Source organism: Oncorhynchus kisutch, linkage group LG13 (assembly GCF_002021735.2).
Source record: "Oncorhynchus kisutch isolate 150728-3 linkage group LG13, Okis_V2, whole genome shotgun sequence".
Taxonomy (NCBI): Eukaryota; Metazoa; Chordata; class Actinopteri; order Salmoniformes; family Salmonidae; genus Oncorhynchus; species Oncorhynchus kisutch.
In genome coordinates this window covers 27,197,769-27,213,252 of record NC_034186.2, presented here as the reverse complement: position 1 = coordinate 27,213,252, position 15,484 = coordinate 27,197,769, and the positions used below count along the sequence as shown (strand labels likewise).

Here is a 15,484-nt window from a genome sequence, read left to right as displayed (position 1 = left end):
GCACTGTTTAATTTATCAGTGGTAATGAAGGAGAAGATGTTAGGAAAGCAAAATATTTTAAAAGTATTGAGTCTCAACACTCCTTGTAAATATATTCTCCACCGCTTGCATTGCCCAATGTGGAAAAGTGACTGTATCACACTCCCACCACTTGGTGTCGATGAATCCTGTCATTGTTGTGAATGAGTACACTTAGCCCGTTGTTTGAAATTTGTCTGTAGCCAACATGGCGGACGACCTGGACGTTGATATCGAAGGAGACGAATATGATGCTAAATTGGGGTAAGAGCGTTTTTAAAATGTTTTATTGATGGGCTAAAAGTAATTAATATAACGTTCAAACGATATTTGGGCGATTCAGAGAACCAAAGCCAGTTAAATAAAAAAAGAACCCGTTGGACACGCAAAAGACATGGCTAGCACGGTAACTAGCTGCTAACGTTAGCTGATGACAACAGGTCGCTTGATCAGTAGATTATTCTAGCTACTTAATTTAACATGTAATGGTCGCTCCCGTTGACTACCAAAACACGTCGTAGAGACAAATTTCAAAGAGATTGATGTGGCCCTAGTCATCTATCTGCCTCAGCCACGTTAAACCTGACACTCATGACACGCCCACTCCACTGTCTGCTGCAGCAGTTCTTTTTTGATAGAACAGGGATGCTTTTTCCCCAATTAAGCAGGAATTTCTGCTTTTCTGACATTTATGAAGGTTAAAAATAACCTGTTACTGAAGCAGCATCTATTTTTCCTGGTGTCCACATAAAATATGACAGAATACAGTACATCTATGCTGTGTTCATGTGCTAGTCAGGAACTAGGAAAGTCTGACATTTCTCGACTTGACAACTGGGTGTAGTTATTACACACGTGCGTTTTGCAAGCAAATAAAAAGAACATCCAATAGTCAAAGTTATATGAAATACAAATGGTATAGAGAGAAATAGTCCTATAAATCCTATAATAACTACAACCTAAAAACTTCTTACCTGGGAATATTGAAGACTCATGTTAAAAGGAACCACCATTTTTCATATGTTCTCATGTTCTGAGCAAGGATCTTAAACGTTAGCTTTCTTACATGGCACATATTGCACTTTTACTTTCTTCTCCAACACTTTGTTTTTGCATTATTTAAACCAAATTGAACACGTTTCATTATTTATTTGAGGCTATATTGATTTTATTGATGTATTATATTAAGTTAAAATAAGTGTTCATTCAATATTGTTGTAATTGTCATTATTACATATAAATGAATCAAATCGTCCGATTAATCGGTATCTACTTCTTTTGGTCCTCCAATTATCGATATCGGCGTTGAAAAATCATAATCGGTTGACCTCTAGTTGAGATTTGTTACTTGAACTCTGTGACGCATTTATTTGGGCTGCAATTTCTGGTAACCCGAATGAACTTATCCTCTGCAGCAGAGGTAACTTTGGGCCTTCCTTTCCTGTGGCGGTCCTCATGAGAGCCAGTTTCATCATAGCGCTTGATTGTTTTTGCGACTGCACTTGAAGACTCCTTCAAAGTTCTGGAAATGTTCCTGATTGACTGACCTTCAAGTCTTAAATGAATGATGGACTGTCGTTTCTCTTTGCTTATTTGAGCTGTTCTTGCCATAATATGGACTTGGTCTTTTACCAAATAGGGCTATCTTCTGTACACCAACCCTACCTTGTCACAACACACCTGATCGGCTCATTCGCATTAAGAAGGAACGAAATTCCACAAATTAACTTTTAACAAGGCACCGCAGTTAATTGAAATGCATTCCAGGTGACTACCTCATGAAGCTGGTCGAGAGAATGCCAAGAGTGTGCAAAGCTGTCATAAAGGCAAAGGGTGGCTACTTTGAAGAATCTAAAATGTTTTTTTTTTAACACTTTTTGGTTAGTACATCTGGTTGACATCTAGTGGAAGCCGTAGGAAGTGCAATTTGAGTCCTAAGTCAATGGAATCTGTAAATGCAGTCAATAGAAAACTACAAACATAGAAAAATCCCACTTCCTGGATGGGTTTTTCTCAGGTTTTTGCCTGTCATTCAGTTCTGTTATACTCAGACAGTTTTTTAGAAACTTTGGAGTGTTTTCTATCCAAATCTACTAATTATATGTATATCCTAGCTTCTGGGCCTGAGTAGCAGGCAGTTTACTTTGGGCAAGCTTTTCATCTGGAGGGGAAAATAGTGCCCCCTACCCTAGTGAGGTTAACTTGGGTCAAACGTTTCGGGTTGCCTTCCACAAGCTTCCCACAATAAGTTGGGTGAATTTGGTCCTATTCCTCCTTACAGAGCTGGTGTAACTGAGTCAGGTTTGTAGGCCTACTTGCTCACACACACTTTTTCAGTTCTGCCCACACATTTGCTATAGGATTGAGGTCAGGTCTTTGTGATTGTCACTCCAATACCTTGACTTTGTTGTCCTTAAGCCATTTTGCCACAACTTTGGAAGTATACTTAGGGTCATTGTCCATTTGGAAGACCCATTTGCGACCAAGCTTTAACTTCTTGAGATGTTTCTTCAATAGATCCACATAATTTTCCTGCCTCATGACGCCATCTATTTTGTCAAGTGCACCTGTCCATCCTTCAGAAAATCGCCCCCACTACATCAAATCAAAATCAAATCAAATTTATTTATATAGCCCTTCGTACATCAGCTGATATCTCAAAGTGCTGTACAGAAACCCAGCCTAAAACCCCAAACAGCAAGCAATGCAGGTGTAGAAGCACGGTGGCTAGGAAAAACTCCCTAGAAAGGCCAATACCTAGGAAGAAACCTAGAGAGGAACCAGGCTATGTGGGGTGGCCAGTCCTCTTTTGGCTGTGCCGGGTGGAGATTATAACAGAACATGGCCAAGATGTTCAAATGTTCATAAATGACCAGCATGGTCGAATAATAATAAGGCAGAACAGTTGAAACTGGAGCAGCAGCATGGCCAGGTGGACTGGGGACAGCAAGGAGTCATCATGTCAGGTAGTCCTGGGGCATGGTCCTAGGGCTCAGGTCCTCCGAGAGAGAGAAAGAAAGAGAGAGAGAAGGAGAGAATTAGAGAACGCACACTTAGATTCACACAGGACACCGAATAGGACAGGAGAAGTATTCCAGATATAACAAACTGACCCCAGCCCCCCGACACATAAACTACTGCAGCATAAATACTGGAGGCTGAGACAGGAGGGGTCACCTCCGTGCTTCCCGTGCTTCCCGGTTGGGATGGTGTTATTCGGCTTGCAAGCATCCCCCCTTTTCCTCCAAACATAACGATGGTCATTATGGCCAAAGAGATCTATTTTTGTTTCATCAGACCAGAGGACATTTTTCCAAAAAGTGCGATCTTTGTCCCCATGTGCAGTTGCAAACTGTAGTCTATCTTTTTTTACGGTGGTTTTGGAGCAGTTGCTTCTTCCTTCTTTCAGATTATGTTGATATAGGACTCGTTTTTACTGTGGATATAGATATTTTTGTACCTGTTTCCTCCAGCATCTTCAGAAGGTCCTTTGCTGTTGTTCTGGGATCGATTTGCACTTTTCGCTCCAAAGTACGTTCATCTCTAGGAAACAGAACGCATCTCCTTCCTGAGCGGTATGACGGCTGCTTGGTCCCATGGTGTTTATACCTGTGTACTGTTGTTTGTACAGATGAACGTGGTACCTTCAGGCTTTTGGAAATTGCTCCCAATGATGAACCAAACTGTGGAGCTCTACAATTTTTTTCTGAGGTCTTTTGATTTTCCCATGATGTCAAGCAAAGAGGCACTGAGTTTGAAGGTAGGCCTTGAAATACAGACACAGGTACACCTCCAATTGACTCAAATTATGTCAATTCGCCTATCAGAAGCTTCTAACGCCATGACATCGTTTTCTGGCATTTTTCAAGCTGTTTAAAGGCGATCTTAGTGTTTGTAAACTTCTGATCCACTGGAATTGTGATGCAGTGAAATAATCTGTAAACAATTGTTGGAAAAATGACTTGTCATGCACAAAGTAGATGTCCTAACCCAACATGACATGAATTTTGTGGAGTGGTTGAAAAATGTGTTTTAATGACTCCAACCTAAGTGTATGTAAACTTCTGACTTCAACTGTATATGTAAAGGTGTGTATGGACTGTATATGAATAGAAAAGGTGTGTACATCATTATCACATTCCTGCTAGAGTGAGAGATAATAGCTGTATCACTTCTATGTCAGTGGCTTTGGTGAGGGAGCAGCGCTACTCCAGAACCAGCACCCGCAGTCAGCATGGAAGAACAATACTGGAGACTTGGTAAGAGGTGTTGCTGCCAAATCAATATGCCATGATGGAAGTACTGTGTGATGGTCTTTGTGTGTGTTGACTCTCTCTCTCCCCTGTAGCCATGGGGACTAGACAGCTCCATCAGTGCAGAGAACATGCTGCTGGAGGAACAGTATCCTTCTTATAGACCACACACACCCCTGGGATAGATTTGGATGTGTTTGTGTGTCTGCCTTTCTTCATATAATATATGTGTTTTAGTCCTTATTAAGCACCTTTCTAGGTATTATTTGACAGGTAAAGAGATGTCCAAGAGTGTGTGGGCCAACTCGGCTAACTGCAAGCCTAAACCCAAAGTGAAGAAGTGAGTCAGTTGTCCCATTTTGTCCTTGTGTTGCTCTAAACCTCTTGTGAAAACGTTCACTTCCCACCCCTCTGATGTGTTGTGTTGTTGCCTCTGACATGATACTGTTACTGCTGTGTTTTCACCCAGGTCTCCTGCTAAGCCTTCAAGTTCAGGCTCCTCCACAGCCACTCGCTGGTCTCAGCAGGAGAAGGAGCTGTTTGAGACAGGACTGGTACGACCCTCTCTTCTCCTCTCTCCTCTCCTCACTGATTTCAGATGACACCCTACTTTTTATACCCCCAGGCTCAGTTTGGCCGTAGGTGGACTAAGATCTCCAAGCTGGTAGGCAGTCGGACCATTCTACAGGTGAAGAGCTACGCCAGACAGTACTTCAAACACAAGGTAACACTGTCCTCTAGTCGACGTCTCTCCCAGCTCAGCCAACCAGGATATATTAGAGATATCCTACAGTCTCTGTCCTCTTTCACCATGTCACTCTCCCTGTCCTCTCTGCCTGCAGGCTAAATCAGAGTGCAATACTACTGCAGTGGCAACCCCTGCAGCCCCCCTGGTTTTAGGCCAGGTCCCAGAAGCAGGGTCAACAGTGTTCACCTCTGGCCTGTCTGTCCCCACCCACCTGTCAGCTCTGACCAACACTGTCCGGATAGAGAGACTGGGAGACGAAGAGGAAGAGGAGGTGGACATAACTGATGACTTCAGCGATGAGGGAAGTAGTGGAGGAGGAAATGGAGGAGAAAGAAATATTGAGGGAAATGTTGAGGACCTCCAGGCTGGAGTTAGGACTGAGACACATGAGCCTGGAGGGCCAGAGGAGCTGGACAACCATGGAGAGATCCACCAGGTGCAACCCTACCAGACACACCCCAGGCTGGAAGAGACGGATCAGGAGCAGCCTAACTGTAGCCCTCCATCTCCCCTCACAGCTCCATGCCCAGCAGAGCAGGCCCCCAGCGGACAGTGTGAGGGGGGAACTGCTGAGCCCCTGAGGGACCCAGTGGAGTCTGGAGAGGAGACAGGGGGGTCTGGGTGGCAAGAGGCAGGGGAGGAGTTTGAAGAGGAGGAGCTTACAGCCCCCGAGCAGGAAGCGGAGCTGGACCTGGCGAATATCACTGAGGAGGAGAAACAAGCTATCCCAGAATTCTTTGAGGGACGGCCATCCAAAACCCCAGAGAGATACCTGAAGATCAGGAACTACATGCTGGACCAATGGTACACAATCACAACCAATCAGAGACCTCAAGGTTTCACTTTCAACATGCTTTTTGTGTTTGTTTGTCTCAGGTTGAAGAGTAAGCCCAAGTACTTGAACAAGACGTCAGTGCGTCCTGGTCTGAAGAACTGTGGAGATGTCAACTGTATTGGCAGAATACACACCTACCTGGAGCTGATAGGAGGCATCAACTTCAACTGTGGTAACTAGGACTCACTACTAGTGTGATTCTCTCATTCTTTTTCTCAGTCTATCTTTCTTGGTTATGCAAATCTTTCTGATTTGTCTGATCTACCTGTCTATTCTCTCCACTCTTCCCCTCCAGATCAGGCAGTGTATAACCGTCCCAGGTTGGTGGATCGTTCTAAACCCAGAGAGAGCCGAGACACTCTGGAATACCAGCTGGCCCAAAGACTACAGAGCATGGTGAGTCAACCTCTGACCCCTATAACCTCTGACCCCCTACTGTATCCCAGACCCCTCTAGCTGGTCCAGACAATAGAGCATTGTGAGAGAACGCCTAGGTTTGTCATTTTATATTTGGTTTATTAAAGATTGAATCTACATTTAGGGAAACAGCGGCAGTTTGCCTCAGCACATTTTTTTATTGTTTTGTTGATGAATTGGAGGAGAGGAGCGTCCGGCAGCGTGGGAAAAATATTGTGCTGTTCTATCCATAGACATTAAAACCAGTAGATAGTAATAGCGCTGACGTCATCCACGTATCCATATGGAAAACTTCCAATGGCGCATGCAGCCGGAAGTATTTGAATTTGAAGCGTGCCGTATTGCTGAAGGGGGCTGAATGGCATCAACAAGTCGCTAAGGATCATGGTGAAAGTGGCCGTAACTAGCAAAGGATTATGGTCGATTTTAGGCGTTTTCATCCTGCCTGAGAGTCGACTCTATGCTGCCGGCCCGTGATCGATCTGTGTCAGCACGTGGTCCTGTGTGAGCTCCACACCCAGCAATGCAGTAATCAGTATAGCACAAAAAGTAACACAAGGTAGAATAAAAACACAAAAAATGTAAATCAGAAGAACTCGAGAAAGTAAGAAGCTATATACAGTTCCAATAATATATTTACAGTGTGCAGGGATACTGGAGTGATGGAGGTGGATACACCATATATACAGAATTATGTAGACACCCCTTCAAATGAGTGTATTCGGCTATTTCAGACAGACCTATTGCTGACTGCTGTGTGCTCGATTTAATACACCTATCTCCATAGAGTACATTGGCAGTAGAATGACCTTACTGAAGAGCTCAGTGACTTTCAACGTGGCACCGTCATAGGATGCCACCTTTCCAAGTCTGTTCGTCAGATTTCTGCCCTCCTAGAGCTGCGCCTGTCAACTGTAAGTGCTGTTATTGTGAAGTGGAAATGTATAGGATCATCAACTGCTCAGCCGTGACGTGGTAGGCCACACAAGCTCACATTACAGGACCGGCGAGTGCAGAAGCGTGCAGCGCATAATAATCAGTTGCATCACTCCCTACAGAGTTCCAAACTGCCTCTGGAAGCAACATTAGGACAAGAACTGTTCGTCTAGAGTGGGTTTCCATGGCCGAGCAGCTGCACACAAGCCTAAGATCACCATGCACAATGCCGAGCGTCGGCTGGAGTTGTGTAAAGTTCGCCTTCATTGGATTATGGAGCAGTGGCGAAACGCGTTCTCTGGAGTGATGAATCACGCTTCACCATCTGGCAGTCTGACGGACGAATCTGGGTTTGGCTGATGCCCGTAGAACGCTACCTGTCCCAATGCATAGTGCCAACTTTAAAGTTTGTTTTTCATGCTTCGGGCCCCTTAGTTCCAGTGCAAGTAAACATTAACGCTACAGCATAGAATGACTGTCTAGAAAATTCTATGCTTCCAACATTGTGGCAAAGGTCTGGGGAAGGCCCTTTCCTGTTTCAGCATGACAACGCCCCCGTGCACAAAGCGAGGTCCATACAGAAATGGTTTGTCGAGATCGGTATGGAAGAACTTGTCAGGGCTCTGTGCAGGCCAGTCCTCAACCCCATTGAACACATTTGGGATGAATTGGAACGCCGATTTTGAGTCGGACCTAATCGCCCAACATCAGTGCCTGACCTCACTAATTCTCTTGTGGCTGAATGGAAGCAATGTTCCACCATCTAGTGGAAAGCCTCCCCCAGAAGAGTGAGGCTGTTATAGCAGCAAAGAGGGGACCAACTCCATATTAATGCCCATGATTTTGGAATGAGATGTTCGACGATCAGGTGTCCACATACTTTTGGTCATGTAGTGTATGGAAAAGGGTATGGTAACTAGGTATCAGGATATTTGATAAACAGAGCAGCAGCATGAATTTATATTTTATTTGAGTGTTTGTGTGCATTTGTATAGTCAGTATAAATGTGTGTGCATGCTATGTGTGTTGGAATGTGTAGAGCCCTGTGAGTGTGCATAGAGACAGTATAAAATACAATGGTCAACACAGATAGTCCATGTAGCCATTCTGTTAGCTATTTAGCAGTCTCATGGGATAGAAGCTGTTCGGGAGCCTGCTGGTGTCAGACTTGCACCGGTACCGCTTGCCTTGAGGAACCAGAGAGAACAGCCTATGGCTTGATGGGGGCCTTCCTTTCACACTGCCTGATATAGAGGTCCTGGATGGCAGGGAGAGCACCCCAATGATGTACTGGGCTGTCCGCACCACCTTCTGTAGCTCCATGTGATCGAGGGCGGTGCTGTTGCCATACCAAGCAGTGATGCAGCCGGTTAAGATGTTCTCAATGGTGCAGCTGTACAACATTTTGAGGGCCTATGCCACACCTTTTCAATGCCCCGAGGGAAGAGGCGCTGTCACTCCCTCTTCACTACTCTGCGCGTGTGAGTGCATCATTTTAAGTCCTTAGTGATTTGGACACCCAGGATCTTGAAGTTCTCGACCCGCTCCACTGTAGCCCCGTTGATGTGGATGAGGGCGTGCTTCCTCCCCCATTTCCTGTAGTCCACGATCATCTCCTTGGTCTTACTGACATTGAGGGAGAGGTTGTTGTCCTGACTGTCGCATCGTCGCCGGGGCTCAGGCCTACAACCGTTGTGATGTCAGCAAACTTGATGATGGTGTTTGAGTCGTGCGTGGCCACGCAGTCTGGAGTGCAGGGGGGGACTGAGCACACACCCCTGTGGGGTCCCCGTGTTGATGGAGGTGATGTTGCCTACCCAAACCACCTGGTGTCGGCCTGTCAGGAAATCCAGGATCCAGTTGCAGAGGGAGGTCTTCAGTCCCAGGATCCAAAGCTTGGTGACGAGCTTGGAGGGGACAGTGGTGTTGAACCTTGCTCTGTCATCAATGAACAGCATTCTCACATAGGTATTTCTCTTATCTAGGTGGGTTAGGGACGTATGGAGTGCAATTGTGATTGCGCCATCTATGTATCTGTTGAGCGCTATGCAAATTGGAGTGGGTCCAGGGTGTCTGGGATGATGGAGTTGATGTGTGCCATAACCAGCCTTTCAAAGCACTTCATTATTACAGATGTAAGTGCTACAGGGTGGTAGTCATTGTGGTGTGAAGCCTTGAGTGTTGACCTGATTTAAGGACCTAACTCATGTCGGCCTCGGAGAGCGAAATCGCCCAGTCCTCTGGGTCGATGGGGGCCCTTACGCACGGTTCGGTGTTATTGTCGAAGCGTCCATAAAATGAGGCGTCTGTGACCTGTTATAGCTCTATAACATGTTGATTGGTTGTGTGTCGTAGCGGACCAGGAAGCGTCGTGTGAGGGACATGTGGGGGAACTGGCGTGACGCTAAAGACCTGGAGGGACAGACATACGAGCACCTGAGTGCAGAGGAGCTAGCCCTGAGGAGAGAGATGAGGAGACCGCATAAACCCTGTAAGGTCTCCAGGCACAGAGGGTGAGTGGGTGGTGTATACCACCAATAATGTCTGTGTGTGTTGTCAACACTGGATCCTTAGAAATGTGTACTGTACATTACATGCAGTAAAAGTCTCTTTCTCCATTATCAGGTTGCTGGATCCGTTCCAGCTGATTCCGTGTCGTGTGTTTGGAAAGGAAAGGCAGGAGCCCTTTCAGGTGATAGTGTGTGCCGAGGCTCTCCTCATCATGGACATGGTAGGTACACACATCTACACGTATTTAATAAAGTAATGTTCACACATAAACACACAGACAGAGCTATCAATGTGGGTTGTTTACCAAGGTCTTCGGGCTCAGTGTCTTTGTGTTGTATTTTTACCCAGCATGCCCATGTGTCGATGGGTGAAGTCATCGGGCTACTGGGAGGATCCTACAGCGAGGAAGACAACATCCTGAAGGTGAGACGACCACCTCATGATGATGATGATGTTGATAAAGAAAATGCTAATCACACTAGTCTATCCTGTGTGTATCTGCAGTGCATTCGGCCAGTATTCGGACCCCTTGACTTTTTCCACATTTTGTTATGTTACAGCCTTATTCTAAAATGGATTAAAAAATAATAATAATCCTCAATCTACTCAAAACACAGCATAATGACAAAGTGAAAACACGTTTTTAGAAATGTTTGCAAATGTGTATATACAGTTGAAGTCTGAAGTTTCATACGGTTTTTCACAATTCCTGACATTTAAAAAATTCCCTGCATTAGGTCAGGTAGGATCACCACTTTATTTTTAGAATGTGAAATGTCAGAATAATAGTAGAGAGAATGATTTATTTCATATTTTATTTCTTTCATCACATTCCCAGTGGGTCAGAAGTTTACATACACTCAATTAGTATTTGGTAGCATTGCCTTTAAATTGTTTAACTTGGGTCAAAAGTTTCGGGTAGCCTTCCACAAGCTTCCTACAATAAGTTGGGTGAATTTTGGCCCATTCCTGCTGACAGAGCTGGTGTAACTGAGTCAGGTTTGTAGGCCTCATTGCTCCCACGCGCTTTTCAGTTCTGCCCACAAATTTTCTATAGGTTTGAGGTCAGGTCTTTGTGATGGCCACTCCAATACCTTGACTTTGTTGTCCTTAAGCCATTTTGCCACAACTTTGGAAGTATGCTTGGGGTCAGTGTCCATTTGGAAGACCCATTTGCGACCGAGCTTTAACTTCCTGACTGATGTCTTGAGATGTTGCTTCAATATATCCACATAATTGTCCCTCCTCATGGTGCCATATATTTTGTGAAGTGCACCAGTCCCTCCTGCAGCAAATCACCCCCACATCATGATGCTGCCACCCCCGTGCTTCACAGTTGGGATGGTGTTCTTCAGCTTGCAAGCATCCCCCTTTTCCTCCAAACATAACGATGGTCATAACGATGGTCATTTTGGTGGTCATTTTATTTTTGTTTCATCAGACCAGAGGCTGTTTCTCCAAAAACTACGATCTTTGTCCCAACGTGGAGTGGTTGAAAAATGAGTTTTAATAACTCCAACCTAAGTGTATGTAAACTTCCGACTTCAGCTGTATGTGTGTGTGTATGTATGTGTGTATATATATATATATATATAATCTCTTATTTACATAAGTATTCAGACCCTTTGCTATGAGATTTGAAATTGAGCACAGGTGCATCCTGTTTCCATTGATCATCCTTGAGATGTTTCTACAATTTGATTGGAGTCCACCTGTGGTAAATTCAATTGATTGGACATGATTTGGAAAGGCACACACCTGAAGGTTTAACAGTTGACAGTGCATGTTAGAGGAAAAACCAAGCCATGAGGTTGAAGGAATTGAGACAGGATTGTGTCAAGGCACAGGTCTGGGGAAGGATACCAAAGAATGTCTGCAGCATTGAAGGTCCCCCAGAACACAGTGGCCTTCATCATTCTTAAATGGAAGAAGTTTGGAACCACCAAGACTCTTCCTAGAGCTGGCCGCCCGGTCAAACTGAGCAATCGGGGGAGACGGGCCTTGGTCAGGGAGGTGACTAAGAACTCTGTCACTCTGACAGAGATCCGGAGTTCCTCTGTGGAGATGGGAGAACCTTCCAGAAGGACAATCATCTCTGCAGCACTCCACCAATCAGGCCTTTATGGTAGTGGCCAGATGGCAGATGACAGCCAACTTGGAGTTTGCCAAAATGCACTTAAAGGACTCTGACCATGAGAAACAAGATTCTCTTGTCTGATGAAACCAAGATTGAACTCTTTGGCCTGAATGCCAAGCGTCACGTCTGGAGGAAACCTGGCACCGCTTATCACCTGGCCAATACCATCCCTACGGTAAAGCATGGTGGCGGCGGCATCATGCTGTGGGTATGTTTTTCAGCGGCAGGGACTGGGAGACTACTCAGGATCAAGGGAAAGATGAACGGAGCAAAGTATAGAGAGATCCTTTTTGAAAACCTGCCCCAGAGTGCTCAGGACCTCAGACTGGGGTGAAGGTTCACCTTCCAACAGGAAAACGACCATAAGCACACAGCCAAGACAACGCAGGAGTGGCTTTGGGACAAGTCTCTGAATGTCCTTGAGTGGCCCAGCCAGAGCCCAGACTTGAACCCGATCGATCATCTCCGGAATTAACTGAAAATAGCTGTGCAGCAACGCTCCCAATTCAACCTTACAGAGCTTGAGAGGATCTGCAGAGAAGAATGGGAGGAACTGCCTAAATACAGGTGTGCCAAGCTTGTAGCGTCATACCCAAGAAGACCCGAGGCTGTAATTTCTGCCAAAGGTGCTTCAACAAAGTACTGAGTAAAGGGTCTGAATATTTATGTTTAAAAGTTATTTAATTTTTCTTATTTGCAAACATTTCTTAACCTGTTTTTGCTTTGTCATTATGGTGTATTGTGTGTAAATTGGTAAGGACAAAAACAATTTAATACATTTTAGAATAAGGCTGTAACGTAACAAAATGTGGAAAAAGTCAAGGTCTGAATAATTTCCAAATGCACTGTGTGTGTCGTCTATGTGCTAGATTGTTGCAGCGGAGCCGTGTAACAGTGTGAGTACAGGTCTGCAGTGTGAGATGGACCCTTTGTCTCAGACTCAGGCCTGTGAGCTGTTGTCTAGCCTGTGCTTGGCTGTAGTGGGATGGTACCACTCTCACCCCACCTTCCACCCAAACCCCTCTATACGGGATATACACACACAGGACCAGTTCCAGGTGCGTGTGTGTGTGTGTGTGTGTGTGTGTGTGTGTGTGTGTGTGTGAGTGAAACTGTTCTGACTCTCTCTTTCTCTCAGAGTTATTTCTCTCGAGGCGGAGCCCCGTTTATTGGGATGATTGTGAGTCCGTTTGACCCTGCTAACCCCTCCCCCCGCTCCCAAACCACCTGCCTGATGGTCAGAGAGGACCAAGGACCAGGACCACAGAGTATGACACACACCTCTTAACATGACCCCTTTCACAACCTCTAATCAACTTGGTAGAAAAATATAACTAAAAGATAGTCTGAGTGTGCATATTTATCCTCTACCTCTCTCCTTCTGTCTCAGAGCTGCCCTACAGGTTTGACTACCAGTGTTCACAGCAGCAGCCTGACTGGAGCCAGCTGATGAGGAGGGCAGAGTGGATTATCCACAAGTATAAACACGCCCACGGCAGTGTCCAGATGGACAGGCCGTTCCGCAGGGACTCTCATCTAACCTGTCTGGAGAAGGTAGGTCACCTTGTCTCTATTCACTCTCTTACCCTGTTTCATATTGCTGTGTCACCCCTCTCTGCTGACTGAGTTTTATTTTCTTTCTCTATCATCCCTGCCTCACTTCCATCTCTCAACATCTTGCTCTCTTTCTCCTCCCTGTCACACCCTCTGTCTCTATCTAGATGATGTCATCTTTAGGGAGGTATCTGGAGCCCCTGCTAGAGGAGGAGGGAGACCACTTCCTCTCCCAGATCCACACTCTGTTCCTGTCACACTTTGTTGCTGAGAAACCAAGAGGCGAGGATGAGGGCGAAACCGCTGACTGCTCAGATCCAATCAACACCCATGCCTTCCCCTTCACTCAGCCAATCAACATCAGAGGAACAGATGACACAGGAACAAAGGAAAACTGGGAGAATGAATCGGTCTCGCCCATTGATAGTATAGAAATGCCTAATATAGAAACCACTAACTCACACACAGCTAACCAAGATAACTTACATCCAATGCAGTTTGGTTCTGTGTTGTTAACTGGTCATGATTATCTATTCTGAATCTAATAGATTTCTCTATATATCCAGTTTGTAATGCAGTTGAAACAATAACAAATCGTTTTCCCTGCCCCTGTTTTGGTAAAAAGCTGGGGGATGGGGCTGGAGATATGTAACCCCTCACAGACAGAGCTATAGATACAAGGACTGACCATCCATGATATAAAAATGATTGTTTCAACCATGTTTTGGAGCTATATAGTGTTTGTTTAAAAACATTGTAGTAAAACAAGTGTATATTTTGGGTTCTGATGGGATACAACAGTTCAAGAATCAATGGGTACATTAAATCATTTATCGTTCCAAAAATGAATGAACCTCCAGATTGCCCTTTTAACCCCTTGTGTGGTGTTCATGTTTTTGTTATTCACCCAATGTTCACCGGTCTGATGGACCCACAACATTACTGGGTTTTTAAAACAATTCAGCCATAACAATTTATGTAAAAATACTTACTACTTTGATGTTGACTTAAATTACAAGCAATATAGACAGCATACATGGTTCATATTTGCCATTTACCTCTGCCTGATCACATTTATCAATAAATCAAGCATTTTATTTTCTTTTTTTTTACCAAAATAAATGATCAAGACATGGGTGAAATAAATTATGTTTATCTTGAACAAATATAAATGAAACAGGGTGGTTTTCATCACTATTGATGTTTATGGCTTTGAACTGAACAAATTGGAAGGACAAATTTTACGGAAATGTTAAATGAGCCCAATTGAACACAAATGAAGGCTGGTCTACACACCACATGAGGGGCAGTTTTACATGTGTAATGTGTATTTCTGTCCTCCTTGTTGCTATCATATGCAGTCTAGAAATTGACTAACATCTCACTCACACACATATATAGGTACAGCAGGCCAAGGTAGGAGAGTCACACACACACACACATGCAACATCACTCACACTTCTGGTATTGGAGTTGTTGGTTCTGTGGGTCGGGTTCTGTGGGGTACCAGCATCCACCTCACGATGGCTGCAGAAGCTGGGGTTCTTGGAATATGTTGCCACCACTAGATTTGAGGTCTTACCAATCAATACCTTGCCCAGCTCCTTGAGAAAGAGCTGTCTCCTCTGGAGTATCTCTGTTCCAATCTGGGTTCAACGCCATCCAGATGACAAACGCGTTGTACGCCGAGATGTCCAAGATGTTGAAGAATATCACAAGTGACCAGTGTAAGGTTATTATTCTGCAGCTGTAGCCAATCACCAGCTTGTCTAAATTGTTCTCCCCTCCTTTTGTGGCATTGTAATCCAATATGATTTCTATTTTTGATGTTCCTGGCCACAGATTCTCCCATCCCTATGCAGCATACTCACGAGTACCACATTTTTGCCTTTCTTTGGCACGTAGGACACTAGGGACGTGTCAGCTGTCAACACAAATTTAGAGGAATTGATTGGCCTGTTCTGTGTATTCAACTGCTGAGGTGGCTTGTTTTTTCCCCAAACTTCCTACCATTGTCGGCTTCCTCTTGAGGAGCTCCTATCCCAGCTTGTGCTTCGTAAAAAAGTAATTGCATG

The 15,484-nt window shown here is 44.8% G+C and overlaps 1 protein-coding gene across 5 annotated transcripts; it reads left to right on the top strand.

Annotated features, from left to right (window-relative positions):
• Positions 1-154: 154 nt before the first annotated feature.
• Positions 155-14,282, top strand: LOC109902690 (histone H2A deubiquitinase MYSM1). 5 transcript variants are annotated; one of them, XM_020499271.2, is made up of 16 exons: positions 155-282; positions 4,202-4,277; positions 4,367-4,419; positions 4,531-4,611; positions 4,741-4,825; positions 4,897-4,995; positions 5,114-5,823; positions 5,896-6,026; positions 6,150-6,250; positions 9,563-9,720; positions 9,833-9,938; positions 10,067-10,141; positions 12,725-12,913; positions 12,994-13,123; positions 13,246-13,409; positions 13,577-14,282. In XM_020499271.2, exons 1-16 carry the CDS (start codon positions 227-229, stop codon positions 13,946-13,948), a joined length of 2,586 nt encoding a protein of 861 aa, XP_020354860.1. In that variant the 5' UTR covers positions 155-226; the 3' UTR covers positions 13,949-14,282. The 5 variants fall into 5 exon arrangements, with proteins under 5 accessions (XP_020354860.1, XP_020354859.1, XP_031641771.1 ...); XM_031785911.1 differs by lacking the exon at positions 155-282 and adding an exon at positions 3,650-3,778; XM_020499270.2 differs by having other exon boundaries at positions 5,114-6,026.
• Positions 14,283-15,484: the final 1,202 nt, after the last annotated feature.

What these genes read in the sequence shown, in the direction of transcription:
- LOC109902690 (XM_020499270.2), top strand. Translation starts at nt 227, where the DNA reads ATGGCGGACGACCTGGACGTTGATATCGAAGGAGACGAATATGATGCT. An exon ending in CCCAAAGACTACAGAGCATG is followed by an intron (nt 6,251 to 9,562) that starts GTGAGTCAACCT and finishes TGTGTGTCGTAG; the next exon opens with CGGACCAGGAAGCGTCGTGT. An exon ending in AGGAAGACAACATCCTGAAG is followed by an intron (nt 10,142 to 12,724) that starts GTGAGACGACCA and finishes TCTATGTGCTAG; the next exon opens with ATTGTTGCAGCGGAGCCGTG.